The sequence below is a fragment of the Alosa pseudoharengus genome, unplaced genomic scaffold (genome assembly GCF_046254945.1).
Source record: "Alosa pseudoharengus isolate Yale_2024_CS ecotype anadromous, Long Island Sound unplaced genomic scaffold, YU_APseudo_1.1 YU_APseudo_1.1_scf_9, whole genome shotgun sequence".
Lineage (NCBI taxonomy): Eukaryota > Metazoa > Chordata > Actinopteri > Clupeiformes > Clupeidae > Alosa > Alosa pseudoharengus.
In genome coordinates, this window is record NW_027468881.1 from 39,098,468 (window position 1) to 39,115,281 (window position 16,814).

General features: G+C 49.5%; 1 protein-coding gene across 1 annotated transcript; it reads right to left on the minus strand.

Moving 5' to 3' along the window:
- Positions 1 to 437: 437 nt before the first annotated feature.
- Positions 438 to 16,440, minus strand: LOC143114837 (uncharacterized). The gene is made up of 4 exons (XM_076276641.1): positions 16,269 to 16,440; positions 7,711 to 7,928; positions 4,895 to 5,084; positions 438 to 3,945 (listed from the first exon to the last, which is right to left on the minus strand). The coding sequence occupies exons 2-4, from the start codon at positions 7,813 to 7,815 to the stop codon at positions 1,835 to 1,837; spliced, it is 2,406 nt and encodes an 801-aa protein (XP_076132756.1). The 5' UTR covers positions 7,816 to 7,928; positions 16,269 to 16,440; the 3' UTR covers positions 438 to 1,834.
- Between the last annotated feature and the right edge of the window lie 374 nt (positions 16,441 to 16,814).

A 16,814-nucleotide genomic window follows, 5' to 3' on the forward strand; every position in this document is an offset into this window, starting at 1 on the left:
TCTACCTGTCACGCCTGGATAATCTTTATCTGATGCGCCGCTGGGGTGAAATACCTGCTGCATTCCATTCCTCAGGCAGGTGAGCACACCTGAACACACCAATGACGCAGAGCCCTGACTCTGAGCCAGTGAACACACCTGTGCACACCTGAGACCAGACTGAACCAGAATGGAACCTCAGACTGAACCAGAATGGACCAGTGACAAGTCCTACACTCCCTAAATTAAGATCCTATCAAGGAGCAGAACACATTAGAGATCAGAAGAAAGGCTTGGACCCCATTAACACACCTGTCCTCATACAGGCCTGAAAACACACACACACACACACACACACACACACCAAACCCCAAAATGCCAGTCTATGTTACATCTGAGTCCTGACAAAAAGAGCATTTCATATCCCCATGCAAAGAAAACCTCAGTGTACAATAGTATACCAGTTTAACAAAATTGATTTACATTTATTTTGTTTTATTTTAATACATTTTCAGAGCATCCCATGAGTCTGCCCATTGTGGGGTTAGTCACCCCATGCCTAGTTAGCATGCGGTCCTTCTGGGTATTCTAAGTCACCCCATGCCTGGTTAGCATGCGGTCCTTCTGGGTATTCTATGTCACCCCATGCCTGGTTAACATGCGGTCCTTCTGGGTATTCTAAGTCACCCCATGCCTGGTTATCACGCGGTCCTTCTGGGTATTCTAAGTCACCCCATGTTCAGCATGTTAAAGTTCAGCAGTTCGGCTAGAAACTCCTGCTCTGGACATTAACATGGCGGGCATTAAGACACGACATTAACATGGCGGGCATTAAGACACGGACATTAACATGGCGGGCATTAAGACTCCTGCTCTGGACATTAACATGGTGGGCATTAAGACTCCTGCTGTGGGCATTAACATGGTGGGCATTAAGACTCCTGCTGTGGGCATTAACATGGTGGGCATTAAGACTCCTGCTGTGGGCATTAACATGGTGGGCATTAAGACTCCTGCTGTGGGCATTAACATGGTGGGCATTAAGACTCCTGCTCCTCCCCACCCCATCGGCCCCATCACAGTTCCCCATAAGCAACTCTAGTCCACTGCAGTGTGGTCAGTATGTCCAGCAGACTGTTGCCCCTCTCTCTTGGCCATGTGGATAAGAGAGCATGTCCAAGTTGGGGTGGATAGTTTAGTTCACATGAACTAAGACTAGTGCTGGTCCAAGTTGGGGTGGATAGTTTAGTTCACATGAACTAAGACTAGTACTGGTCCAAGTTGGGGTGGATAGTTTAGTTCACATGAACTAAGACTAGAACTGGTCCAAGTTGGGGTGGATAGTTTAGTTCACATGTTCTTTGGGCCGATTCAGAGGTTTAAACCGGTCCCGTCCCAGTGTGGCTGGATGCTGGGGACCACCGGCCCAGGGTCTGGGTTCTAGCTGGGGACCACCGGCCCAGGGTCTGGGTTCTAGCTGGGGACCACCAGCCCAGGGTCTCTGTTCTAGCTGGGGACCACCGGCCAGTCACTGGTCCACGGTACTGGACCATATACCATATAAAGTCATATTAGTCCCGTGTGGTGCAGCTGGACACTGCTATCTGTTCTGGTCCAGCGTGGCTGGATGCTTCTTGTTGTTCAGTGTTGATTCAGCTACACACACACACACACACACACACACACACACACATTCATACTCTAGTCCCTCAGTAGCCCCAACTACACACACACACACACACATACACACACACACACACACACACACACACACACACACACACACACACACACATTCATACTCTAGTCCCTAAGTAGCACCAGCTATACACACACACACACACACACACACTCTCTAGTCCTTAAGTAGGCCCAGTTTCCTGAGCGCCTCCCTGCGGTCCTCTTCATTACTGAGGGGGCTGATCTGAACACTGATGCCATGGGGACGAGGCGCAGAGCTGTTGGGGGATGTGTGTGTGTGTGTGTGTGTGTGTGCGGCGGGAGGGCTGGGCGGGAGATGATCTGGTATGTCCAGATCGTCCTGCTCGTCCTCATTGCCCCCCACTGGCGTCTCCGCTACCCCCTGACCACCCTCGTCAGAGCCAGAGGGCACCTGTCGAGGGGCCAGCCGCACTTGCACCATCTTCCTCTGGGGGGCAGGAGAGAGCTTGGGGCTGGGTGTGTCTGCTGCAGGAGGCCTCAGGGAGGGCAGGGCCGGCTGAGCGCTCACCTCAGGTGTGGGCGGCCTTGCGGAGCTGGGTCCGGGCGACGACGGTGGACCGGAGGGTGGCGCCCACGACCTGCGTGACCTCGGCGAGAGGGAGTGGCCGGAGGCGGCGCGGGAGTCTGGCTCGTCGCCCTTGAGCAGGCCCAGTTTGCGCAGCGCCTCCATGTGCACCTTCTGCGGGTCCATCAGAACCCGGTCAGGCGAGATGAGAGGACCGCTCACGGGGTCGGCCACCCGGTGCGGCTTCAGGACGATGTTGGAGGGCAGTTTCTTGGGCTTGGGAGCGACGGTGGGCGGGCTCTTGGCGTCGCAGTACTCCTGTGGCGGCCCCGGCAGACCCTCAGCGGCGGGAGACGACTGGGCCGGGGCGGGGTGGTGCGGGGCGGGGTGGTGCGGGGAGGCCGATCGGCGAGTGTGGACCACGGGGACGGATCCCGGCGGCTTCTTCATGGACGCCTTCTTCCGCAGCTTCTCCAGTTCACTGTAGGACAGCGGGTGTCTCTGGGAGGCGGGGCCAACGCTTTCCACGCCCCCTGCTCTGCCCACCGCTACGTCCGCTGTTTCGCTCTCGTTTGGAGGAGTCTGGGAAGGGGGGACTGCGCTCGGTGGATCAGGAGCTGGAATGTCAATTGTTGGAATAACGGGAGCTGGGATGTCTGGAGTGGGAATTACTGGGATGGGATTATCAGGAGGATCTGGACTGTTGGGTGTTGCAATCTCTGGAGGTGGAATGACTATGTCTGGGAGCATAGCATCAAAGGTGCCCTGGGCAGGGACATCTGGAGATGACATAACTGGAGGACGAATGTCAGATGCTGAGAAACTAGCGTCATTAGCATCCTGGGTCAAAACATCTGGAGATGGAATCACGGGAGCTGGAATATAAGACGCTGGAAAAGCGGGATTTGGGACGTCCTTTGCCGGAACAGCTGGAGCTGGGATGTCTGCCAGGTTAATGTCCGAGGACACGGGCGTCTCAGAGTCACTGTCCTCCGCTGGTTCATCCATGAAGGCCATGGGGGGCGGAATAAACTCCATGCCCCCTCCAGGAGGGGCGACCCCAGCAACCTGAGGGACTTTGGGGCCATCCTCCACAGGTGTGGCGCTGGTGGCATGCTCACTGATACCCACTGCACTGGCACAGGCAGGGGTAGTTGTGAGGGCGGTGTCTGTGGGCACCTCTACAGGCCTCTGGTGAGTAGCTGGGCCAGCCGCTAGATAAGCAGAGATCAGTTGATCGGGATCACTGGTGTGTGTGCTCACAGGCCTCCCAGCTGCATCCGTGGTGCGCTCATCACCTATCAGCTCAGGTGAGTCTACTGCTTTATCACCTATCAGCTCAGGTGAGTCCACGGCTTTATCCGTTGGCATTTCGAGTGCATCAGTAATCAGTTTAGTAGAGGTCACCTCCAGTCCAGCAGGCATGACTTCACTTGCATCGATTTCAACTGGGTCAGCAGCAGCAGAGTGTCCACTAGTCGAGACGGCAGCTGGCACAGTAATGAGTTTATCCATGGCGACAGCCTTGGGACCGGCATGTTTAGCGACAGCCGTGCCAGTAGTGGGGGGCGTTGGCGTGGGTGTTGGCTTGTGGTCCGCAGCTGAAGACGACGGTAATCTGGAGCGCAGGAGGCCAGGGCCGTTGGCCAGGAGTAAAGGTGTGGGCACCATGTAGCTCATCGATGGCTTGTGGTTTCTACCCATCACCTGGTTGGGATCGTCATGGCATCTGGACACATCTGGAAGACAACAAAACATTCAGTAATTATTACTATAACTTAAAGAGTCCAAGGATTCTCAGCCCCTTCAGATTTGGAGAAAAAGAACCGAATAGTACTCTACAAAGCCGCCTAAGAGCCAGCTAACACAATCTGAGTGTCCTTACCTCAGGGTTTATGAGTTACACTTCAGGGTTTATGAGTTACTCAGGGTCTATGAGCTACACAGAACCGAATAGTACTCTACAGAGCAGCCTATGAGCCAGCTAACACAATCTGAGTGTCCTTACCTCAGGGTTTATGAGTTACACCTCAGGGTTTATGAGCTACAGAAATCTAATGTTTCAATGCCACCTTTGGATCTATTTGCCATTAAAGGTTAGCTGATCTCAAGGAGTGCTTCCTAAGCTGTGGTCTCTGTGGAGTGACAAAGCTTATCTTCTATGTTATCTTTCTTCATTTTCACACATGCTGGCGGGTCTACATGTTAGGACGTCCATGCATACTTACTGTTAAAGCAACACAATGGAGTTCTTTCACCATAAAATAACAACTCTTTTTGAAGCCACACTGACTTACAATAATGTGAGTGGAGACATTGCCAACGCACACCTAGAACGCCTGGCATTGCCAACGCACAGCTATGTAGCGTTATTGTCACAGTAAGAGCACTATGTAGAATTGTTGTCACGGTAAGAGCACTATGTAGCATTGTTGTCACGGGGAAGAGAACTATGTAGCGTTGTTGTCATGGTAAAAACACTATGTAGCGTTGTTGTCACGGGGAAGATAACTATGTAGCGTTGTTGTCATGGTAAGAGAGAGCACTATGTAGTGTTGTTGTCACGTAAGTATTCTACCTTTAGCAAGTATTCTACCTTTAGCAAAACAACACATTAGCCAGATAGCAGGTATTCTACCTTTAGCAAAACAACACCTTAACCAGATAGTAGGTAGCAGGTGAACTTACCTTCCATCCGTGTGTGTGTAGGGAGACAGATGGTGACCTTGTCGGTGTGTGTGGGAGTTGGCGTGTGTGGGTCAAGCTCGTCATTGGAAAGGCCACTGTCCTCCTCCAACTCCAGAGACTCAATGGTCTCTTCCAGAAACATCAGACTCGCTCTCACGTCAGGCGCAAAATACATAAGACTGTCATCACTCTGCAGAGAGAAGGGGAGAGAGAGAGAGGAGGGAGTGAGAGGAGGAGAGAGAGAGGAGGGAGTGAGAGAGGGAGAGACAGAGAGAGAGGGGGAGAGAGAGGGAATGAGAGAGGGAGAGAGAAAAGAGGAAATTAGAGAGGGATAGAGAGAGGAGGGAATGAGAGAGGGAATGAGAGAGGAGGGAAAGACAAACAGAGGGAGCTCAATCTTTGCACCTAGGTGTTGGTCTGTTTATCAGTGAAGCTACAGACGGTGTTTGTGTCGGACACTGCAGATTAAGGCTAATTCACTTTGGGCTTGGACACAACAAAGCCAATGGCCGACACCCTACAGGGTAACACAATGGCTTAAGTAATGAGCCAATGTCCTGTTGATATCTCACTCCAAGCATTCAGGGCAGAGTGGGGCATGGAGGTCTCTGAAGCTAACCAACATGGCAGGTGACCGGGCACTAAGGTATTGATTGAGGAGGGTATATTTGGGTTGTTGGATAGAAAAGGGTGCTAGAGTATTGGTTGAGGAGGGTGTATTTGGGTTGTTAGGTGGAAAAGGGTGCTAGAGTATTGGATGAGGAGGGTATATTTGGGTTGTTGTGTGGAAAAGGGTGCTAGAGTATTGATTGAGGAGGGTGTATTTGGGTTGTTGGGTAGAAAAGGCCATTGGGATGTTGAATGTGGGAGGGTACAGTACATTTGTCTAGTCAAGTCAAGTCAAGTCAGATTTATTTGTAGCTTCTAGCGCATTTAACATGCACAGAGTGCAACCCAAAGCGCTCCACATATAAGACACTGTTATTGACACAGACTAACAAAGACAATAGATGCCGGACGGAGCGGCGTAGTCGCCAGCGTACCCGTGACACCAAGATTAACAAGACATACAACAAACAAATGAATAAATAAAATAAATAAAAATTTTAAATAAAATTAGTCCAATTTCCAACCGGCTGAAAATGTCCAAGGGCAAAGATGACCCGCATGACAACTGCGCACAGCTGTGTCTTCACGAGGCAACACCAACAAAGTTCTTTATAACTGACCAACCCGGAGAATTCACTGGCAGTCTGGAGAGCACTGGAAGTCTGGAGAGCACTGGAAGGATAAGACAGTCCGAATTTGTGATGGGCGACCCTGCTGATGATCAGCTCGGTGGTCCTAGACAGTGACCGTTTGTTGTATGTTGTTTCATGGTTGACGCTGTCATCAGAGTTTCTTAGCACTCAATCCAGACTCCAGGCACCGGTAGATGCTAGCATGGCAGCTCGCATGTCAGCCGCAGCTCGGTGGTCGTGGCAGCTGCAGATCTCTTGCAGATTGACGTTAGGCCCCCTTGCTGAGCAATCCCTCCGTCCAGACATTGGATGTGCAGCGTCACGGATGGATGAGGGACTTCAGAGACATAAGGCAGGCTAGCCAAGGCGCTCATCAGCCCAATGGAAGCTGGTTAACGTTAACTTGACATTGATGGTGTCAGCCGAGTTTGTTAATCAAAAAAAAGGACTAAGAATAACACAAAAACAATCGAAAATAACATAAATAAAGAGTGATTACATTTAACTAGAAAAATAAATACAAAAAATAGGAATAATCACCATTGCTAAGGTTTGCCCTTTACTGTAAAAGCGTGTTGGGGGCCTTGGTGAAAGAGCTACATAAAAGCACGTAGTTGTGTAATCAGAAGTGAGGTTTGCATGATTGTGTTTCAGATCAACAACTTGGCGAAAAAACAAACAGCTGTCAAAATCAGTGTGTGGCATTCCCTTGCTCTGAGAAAGTGAGGATGGCATGTTGCAGTGGAGAAGGGGGTGGTGTGGGCAGCTCACACTGACCAGAGTGGAGTGGACGATGCACGATGAAGAACTAGAGAGGGTGGACGTGGAGTGGACAATGCACGATGAAGAACTAGAGAGGGTGGACGTGGAGTGGACTGGACGATGCACATGGACAGGAATGTGAATGTGGGGTGGAACAGAGACTTTCTAATGAGACACAGCACTAAAAGAATCCTCCATAGAAATGCTTGGGGTTAGTCTGTAACGCCAATAGAATGTTGTCTACACATATCTCTCCCCTTCCTGCAATGTAATCTACATATGCCTTCCCATTCACTTGAATAGGAAAATAGCTGCCCGATAACTGCCCAAAGTGCGTTACCAAGATGGCCGCCGATAACTGCCCAAAAGTGCATTACCAAGATGGCCGCCGATAACTGCCCAAAGTGCGTTACCAAGATGGCCGGATGGAACTTGCCTATAAGGACTGTGACTGAAATGGCCAAAGGAACTGGGTTGTAGGTCACTGGGTGAGAGGTACAGGGAGAGGTGCTGATGTTTGAAACAGCTTTGAGTCATGAAGCAACTGTTTTAATGCGTCACTTAGGTGATAGTGAGCTCTTTGTTAGTTTGAGGTGACACACACCCCTGTGCACAAACTCTCTCTCTCTCACACACACACACTCTCTCTCTCTCTCTCTCTCTCTCTCACACACACACACACACTCTCTCTCTCTCTCTCTCACACACACACACACTCTCTCTCTCTCACACACACACACACTCTCTCTCTCTCTCTCTCTCTCTCTCTCTCTCACACACACACACACGCACTCTCTTTCTCTCTCCACTCACATGATTAGAGTCCATGCTGATTACACTGTCATAGCTCCCAGCGCTGTCCTTTAAGATGACCGCGTCCATGGCAACACCACCTGGCCAGGAGTCACTCTTAGACATGGCCCAGAATGGGAGCCGTGATTGGTGGAATCCTGCAGACGACCAATCAGGAGGCAGGGCCCACAGCACAGGGCCAATCAGGAGGCAGCACAGAGACAAACAGTTGACAAGACCTGGAGAGAAAGCACACGTGTAATTCAGAGGTTTGCAATGGAAATGCTGCAAACGAGATGTACTCATGCACTAGGTCTGTGACACTACTGCAACTCAAGCCAAATAGAGGGAGTGGATGTGATGAAAGACCCAGAACACAGCATCAGAAACAAGGAAGAGAAAACATCAACACCTGCTTCCTTAAAAAGACGTCAACATCATTGAACTCACTGAACTTTAACAGAGTAACAGCAAAATCACAGATTTCTTTCTATCTTGTGCTGAGATGTTCTGAACAGCGCCATATTTGATGTGTATGGTCATGCTGAAGACCTCTGGGGGCATGCCAAGTTCCATGACATTCTGTCCATGAAATGGTACGAGTACATAGTGACTGTGCACCCAGTACATCTAGTGACTGTGCACCCAGTACATCTAGTGACTGTGCACCTATCGGCGTGTAGATGCTGGTGTTGAGTGAAGGGTTGCTGGTAGGGAATGGTGACACTCACACAGTACTCACTCTCACACACACACACACACACACACACACACACACACACACTTACATACACATAGCATGAGTTGCAAGAGTAGAGGTAAGAGACAAATTGATAGTTGTGAATTATTTGCTATTTTGAGAACCGCATGTTTGATGATTTGTATGAAAAAAAAAGTGATGAATTTTTATGTAACTCCATTGCCGAGCACTTTTTTGCTTTAAAATCATATAAAGATTTAATTTCACCAAGCAGTAAGTGATTTGCTAAATGTAATTTCAGTAATTGTTGAGTGGCACCAACAAATCTAGTGGGAGAGTAACTCTGTTACCGCGTGATCTTCCCCTGTTGTCTCTGTGTGTCGGGAGCCTTAAAGCGATGGTTCGGAGTAATTTCACCCTAGGGTCCTTTGCACCATGACCCCGAGTCAAACACCCTCTCAGAACCTGTTTTCCCTTGGTCGAACCCTGGTCGAGTAGCGCTGTCAGAAACTAATCTGCAGTCATGATAGAACCAACTTTTATCTCGTAAATTACCCCACTAATAATGCCCTGAATGGTACGAAACTTCTACAGTATGTTCTTTACTCATAAAAAGAGGCATTGAAAAGTTTGTAGGTACACCAGGAGTTTATTTAAATAACACTTGCCTGATGGATGCTACTATCTGCTACTATACCGCTGCGTCGATGTTACTTTCGTGATTTGGGAAAAGCCCGTAAAAGTCCTGGCAGGAAGCGATTACATCAACATTTTTTGGTATATCCAGTTTTTAATATATTTTTTTCCGAAGTGTTTACAACTTAGTGTTAACTAATAATTGTTGCAAACTGGTACTACGAACAAAATATTAGTGCATTCCTGGATCTACATCCTTATGCATGCTTCCTGCCAGGACTTTTACGGGCTTTTCCCAAATCACGGAAGTAACGTTGATGCAGTGGTTTAGTAGCAAATAATAGCATCCATCAGGCAAGTGTTATTTAAATAAACTCCTGGTGTACTTACAAACTTTTCAATGCCTCTTTTTATGGGTAAAGAACATACTGTAGAAGTTTTGTACCATTTAGGGCATTATTAGTGGGGTAATTTACGAGATAAAAGTTGGTACCATTACGCCTGCAGAAAGTCATTCGTTTCTGACAGCGCTACTCGACCAGGGTTTGACCAAGGGAAAACAGGTTCTGGGAGGGTGTTTGGCTCGGGGTCATGGTTCAAAGGACCCTAGGGTGAAATTACTCCGAACCATCGTTTTAAGAGCACCACCCCCACCCCCCACACCCCCCAGCTCTCACCTCCAGAGCAATCGCACCCCCACCCCCCCACCCCTCCGGCTCGGCTCTCACCTCCAGAGCAATCCCACCCCCCACAGCCCCCGGCTCTCACCTCCAGAGCAAACCCCCCACCCCCCCACCCCCCGGCTCTCACCTCCAGAGCAATCGCACCCCCCCCCACCCCCCGGCTCTCACCTCCAGAGCAACCCCCCCACCCCTCCGGCTCGGCTCTCACCTCCAGAGCTAAATCTTCTGCTGGACCGCCCTGCCCTGTACTGCCCTGTACTGCCCTGTGTTCATGGGGACTGCCAGCTCAGGATTAAACCCATGGGCACCCAGCCAGCTTTCACTTAATCCATACACACACACACACACACACACACTCAAACAGGCACACACACACACTTAACCACACACTAGCTAACAGGCACACACACACACAAACACACACCACACACACACACACACCACATACACTCAAATAGGCACACACACACACACACTTAACCACACACTAGCTAACAGGCACACTTACACACACTCATACATACACACACACACACTCAGTAATTAACAATAACACTGTCACACACAACATGTACACTCACTCTCACAAACACACAGGGGGCAGCCGTGGCCCACTGGTTAGCACTTCGGACCTGTTGCCGGAGGGTTGCCGGTTCGAGCCCCGACCAATAGGCACGGCTGAAGTGCCCTTGAGCAAGGCACCTAACCCCTCACTGCTCCCCGAGCGCCGCTGTTGTTGCAGGCAGCTCACTGCGCCGGGATTAGTGTGTGCTTCACCTCACTGTCTGTTCACTGTGTGCTGTGTGTGTTTCACTAATTCACGGATTGGGATAAATGCAGGGATCAAAAGAGTATACTTACTTATAATTATACACTCAATGATGGTGTACTCTCTAACACACACATCACCAAAGGCACTTTTCCATACAGGTAGACTCCCTAGCAACACACACACACACACACACACACACATCACCAAAGGAACACTCCCTTACAGGTACACTCATGAACAGGTCAGCCCATGTTCTATTGGAGTGTAAACAGCCCATGTTCTACTGACTAACGCAACCTGAAGCCACAGACCCTGAACCTGATGTGGCCCTGATGTGGCCCTGATGCATGCCATCTGACTCCAAGACAAAGCTCAGCTCAAAGATGCACACCATTCACACAACGCCAGACACACACACTCACACTCCACCCAGCACACACACACCCATACATGATCACAAAGCACCACCATTACAGCTACTGGTGTCAGTGGAAAGTTCTGCTAATGACTGAAACTGCAATCTAACAAAGCGGATCGCACAGACACACCCTGCAAGCTTTATAGCTTTGTTTCAAACAGGCCTAACACTTCATCACAGAACTGTATTGGTTAGTTCCACACACACCCAGCAAGCTTTATAGCTTTGTTTCAAACAGGCCTAACACTTTATCACAGAACTGTATTGGTTAGTTCCACACACACCCAGCAAGCTTTAATAGCTTTGTTTCAAACAGGCCTAACACTTTATCACAGAACTGTATTGGTTAGTTCCACACACACCTGTGACCTGTGGTGGTTGTACTGAGGACCGCCCCCTCAGGGGTGCCTAGGTTAAGAGTGCTGGATGAAGGTCATGTGTTGCTGCTGCTGTTGTTGTTGTTAGTGTTGCTGTTACTGTTGTTGTTGTTGCCGTCAGTAGTGAGCTATGCTAATTACTGCATTGTCACAAAGTGACACGCTCAGCATTGCTCATCCTGTCCATCACCAAGGCCGTGCCTCTCTCACAAATAACCACCACCCTGTTTCTGCACCACCACCCTGTTTCTGCACCAGCGCTGAAGAGGTTAGACAGGCCCAGGCACGGGCAATACGGCACATTCCATATGGTCACAACATCCTGGTGCAGCACAGCATGGCCGTGTGGCCGGAGGTCGTCATTGGCACCGTGCACACACTGTGTGCAGAACCAATCCCCAGAAGTCTCCTCCGACCTTAACCCACACACTCCGACCTTAACCCACACACTCAGGCCTTAACCCACACACTCAGGCCTTAACCCACACACTCAGGCCTTAACCCACACACTAACCCACACACTCAGGCCTTAACCCACACACTCAGGCCTTAACCCACACACTCAGGCCTTAACCCACATACTCAGGCCTTAACCCACACACTCAGGCCTTAACCCACACACTCAGGCCTTAACCCACATACTCAGGCCTTAACCCACACACTCAGGGAAGACTCTATGCCTTACACTTGCAATAACCATTAACTCAGCTGAGCCAAGAACTCCATCAGCAGCCATAACGTCTGGGGCCTGGCCCGCATGCGGTCCAGAGTAGGTCAGAACCGTCTGGGGCCTGGCCCGCATATGGTCTGGAGTCGGGTTCCTCCATGTGGAACCTGCTGGGCGAGTGTGGAGAGTCGTCGCCAGGAACACGGTCGATCCGCTGTGGAATGCTGTTTTTCCAGTTTCACTCCAATTTTCCCTCTGCTTTGCTGATCACTCCCACCCTCCCAGCTCACGCAATTTAAGCTAATGCAAGACAACTCAATTTAAGTCAATTCAAGTTAATTCAACTCAACTCAATTCAAGCTAATTCAACTCAATTCAATTAAACTTAACTCAACTAAATTCAACTCAATTCAATTCAACTAAATTCAAGCTCATTCAGCTGAGTCGCTGTGGTGTTAGTGATCACATAACACAGGTGGTGTTAGTGGTCACATGACACAGGTGGTGTAAGTGGTCACATGACACAGGTGGTGTTAGTGGTCACATGACACAGGTGGTGTAAGTGGTCACATGACACAGGTGGTGTAAGTGGTCACATGACACAGGTGGTGTAAGTGGTCACATGACACAGGTGGTGTAAGTGGTCACATGACACAGGTGGTGTTAGTGGTCACATGACACAGGTGGTGTAAGTGGTCACATGACACAGGTGGTGTAAGTGGTCACATGACACAGGGACAAAGAGACCAGACCCTGGGGAATGGAAATGGAGGAGGCTGAACAGGTAACCTTATGTGTGTGTGTGTGTGTGTGTGTGTGTGTGTGTGTGTGACCCCCCTCCCCCCACCACCACCACCAGGAATGAGTGATCACGTGGGTAGAACAGGTGGGGTGAGGGGGGGGTCGGCATGAGCTCGGGCTCTGAGGCCTCAGCAGCAGCTATGAGAGGAATGCGGCCTCCCCATGCCAACCTCCTCCCCATCCCATGCCAGCCTCCATCCTATGCCAACCTCCTCCCCATCCCATGCCAGCCTCCTCCCCATGCCAGCCTCCTCCCCATCCCATGCCAGCCTCCTCCCCATGCCAGCCTCCTCCCCATCCCATGCCAACCTCCTCCCCATCCCATGCCAGCCTCCTCCCCATGCCAGCCTCCTCCCCATGCCAGCCTCCTCCCCATCCCATGCCAGCCTCCTCCCCATCCCATGCCATGCCTCCTCCCCATGCCATGCCAGCCTCCTCCCCATGCCATGCCAGCCTCCTCCCCATCCCATGCCAGCCTCCTCCCCATGCCAGCCTCCTCCCCATCCCATGCCAGCCTCCTCCCCATGCCAGCCTCCTCCCCATCCCATGCCAGCCTCCTCCCCATGCCAGCCTCCTCCCCATCCCATGCCAGCCTCCTCCCCATGCCAGCCTCCTCCCCATCCTATGCCAGCCTCCTCCCCATCCCATGCCAGCCTCCATCCCATGCCAGCCTCCTCCCCATCCCATGCCAGCCTCCTCCCCATGCCAGCCTCCTCCCCATCCCATGTCAACCTCCTCCCCATATCAGCCTCCTCCCCATGCCATGCCAGCCTCCATCCCAAGTTAATTATTTACAGTATATAAACACTGAGGTGCAGCCAAGCACAGCACAGCACAGCTCAGCACAGCACAGCACAGCACAGCACAGCACAGCACAGCACAATACAGCACAGCACAGCACAGCACAGCACAGCACAACACAACACAACACAACACAACTCAGCACAGCCGAGGGAAACAGGAACTCTGGCTAACTGGTGCCGGGCAGCGAAGTCCGAGCCTCAATGAGCTTTAATTACTGACTGCAGCTCCAACCATACAGCCTGCTGGGCTCACAGCAGCAACACGGATAGTAATCAGAGCAGATAGATCAGGTACACACACACCACATACACGCACGCGCACACACACACACACTGACCACATACCACACACACACACGCACGCACGCACGCACACACACACACACACACACGCACACGCACATACACACACACACACACACACACACCACACACACGCACGCACACACACACACACACTGACCACATACACACACACACACCACACACACACACGCACGCACGCACACACACACACACACACACACGCACACGCACGCACATACACACACACACACACACACACACACACACACACACACACACACACACGCACGTATGCACACACACACACACATACATACTTCACAGACATATCCCTATCCATTAGACCTCTACTATTACACACACACATGGACAGCAACAGATATAGTTCAATTCATAGTTTCTGACTTTGAGATGCTGTTATTTAGTGTAAATTAAAGGTCAAGTACACCTGCAACTCCCCTTGAATCTCAAAGCCAGAGTACTAGGGCCATTACACGGTCAACTTCACCTCGAAGGTCAGTGCCACGGATGTAAAGAATTTTAGTTATCTAGCTGTATGGCCTTCCCACAGGGGATATGAGGAAATACTGCCTGAATATTGAAGAGTTATGAATTGAAACATATTCAGTAAATTATACTGCCTGAATGTAACACTGAAAAGAGTCATGAATTGAAACATATTCAGTAAATTATACTGCCTGGATGTAACACTGAAAAGAGTCATGAATTGAAACATATTCAGTAAATTATACTGCCTGGATGTAACACTGAAAAGAGTCATGAATTGAAACATATTCAGTAAATTCCCGTCTGTATGTTAAAAATGTGTACAATCAGGTGTTGCAACATCTTACAAGTAAGCACGTGTAATGATTTAAAAGTCATGTGGTCCGAAGGCAAACAGCAAATATTGGGAAAGAGGCCCACTGTGCCACTGAGTGTGTGTGTGTGTGTGTATGTGTGTTTGTGTGTGTGTGTATGTGTGTTTGTGTGTGTGTGTGTGTGTGTGTGTGTGTGTGCTTAGAAGATAGGCATAACTATCTGTGAATGTGTGAGACAGTATGAACATGACAGACAAGTACATGTCTTGCTTGTGTCTTTAAGTGTATGTGTGTGTGTGTGTGTGTGTCTGTGTGTTTGCGTATGCTTGGAAGCTAGGCATGAGTATTTGTGAATGTGTGAGACAGTATGAACATGACAGACAAGTACATTGTGGCTTTAAGTGTGTGTGTGTGTGTGTATGTGTGTGTGCGTGTGTGTGTGTGCTTAGAAGCTAGGCATAACTATCTGTGAATGTGTGCGACAGTATGAACATGACAGACAAGTACATGTTTTGCTTGTGTCTTTAAGTGTCTTTAAGTGTATGTGTGTGTGTGTGTGTGTGTGTGTGTGTGTGTGTTTGCGTATGCTTGGAAGCTAGGCATGATTATTTGTGAATGTGTGAGACAGTATGAACATGACAGACAAGTACATTGTGGCTTTAAGTGTGTGTGTGTGTGTGTGCTTCCCTGCTCATAGGAACGTGCTTCCACTGAGCTCTCTGTGTGTGTGTGTGTGTGTGTGTGTGTGTGTGTGTGTGTGTGTGTGTGCTTCCCTGCTCATAGGAACGTGCTTCATCTGATCTGTGTGTGTCTGTGTGCGTAAATGTCTATTCAATTTGGTGGAGCACCTGCGCACGCACACACGCACGCACGCGCGCACACACTGGGAGATTGGCATGTGTTGTGACGGCATTGTCTGTTCCAGGCTTGTGTCGGGCGTCTCCTTCAGGTATGTGAGTCAGACACCATCCCTCTATCCAGTCACATAGGAATGACAAACATCTGGGGAGCACGCTGTGCTAACTGAGCTTTTAAAACTGCTTATATCTGAACTATCCCAGCGTCACTCACACACACACACGCTTGCAGATCCAATATTGAGCACTGAACAAATACAGTTGCTGAAACTGCTCCATGCCTCTAAACCTAATAGTGTTTTAGGGATGCAAATTATGCAAATATTCCAGAATTAATGCCTTGATATCATCCCTACATTAGTGCTATTACACATTCCAATCTCTGAAAGAAAGAGACGTCATCTTTTTAGCAAATATTGCTGACATCATATCACCTGACAACAGACTTTATACAAAAGTTTAAATTCCCAAAGGATTGTCTTTAAAAAGCATATCTAAAGAACGAGCGACGGGAGAAACACATCAATATTGCTCCAACAAATGACACATCAATTATCCAATCACCAAACTAACTACACAGAACTATTAAAAGTCCTCTAAAATGACCTCGGAACAACTGCGAAGAGAGCTAAGGCCACTATTTACTGTAAACAGTACATAGGAAGACTCAAACGAGAGATAGGTCTCTAGGCAGGGAATTTCGCGCGCCTGCAAGCCTCATCGGTGTGTGCAACTTACCACTTTCTCGCGGATCCGCTCTATCTTTCCCGCTCTGTTCATCTGTCGAGAAACTGCGATGAAACTGAAGACATTCTGTGGCGTATTTCCTCTGTTCATCCGATGCAAATTAAAGTCTCCCTTCTCCAGGGAACGCACCGACGATCTATTCCCAGGTAAGACGCAGTGTAGCTCTGTAGCCAATCCGGAGTCACACCCTATCCCCGCGGAGGACCAATGAGCGCTTACTGTTCCACTTGCTGTCCCGTCAGATACCATTACAGGTGGTTGGCACAAGTTGTAGAGAGCAGACAATCTGTCAAACAAATCAAACAGGTTCGGGTGTGACTTCACGCCAATTACATCTATTATCCATCTCAATTTTCTTTGCTAGGGGAAAAAACGTCGTTGGAATTCAGTCCTTCGAAGGCTTGGGAAATATTTAGTCTGGTTGGCTATTGCGCGAGCCTGGCATTTGGTGAATCATACGCAAAAGCATTAGTCTCCGGCAAATTCCGCCCGTTCAATAACGGTCATTAAACATTAAAGGCCATTACACATATTTAA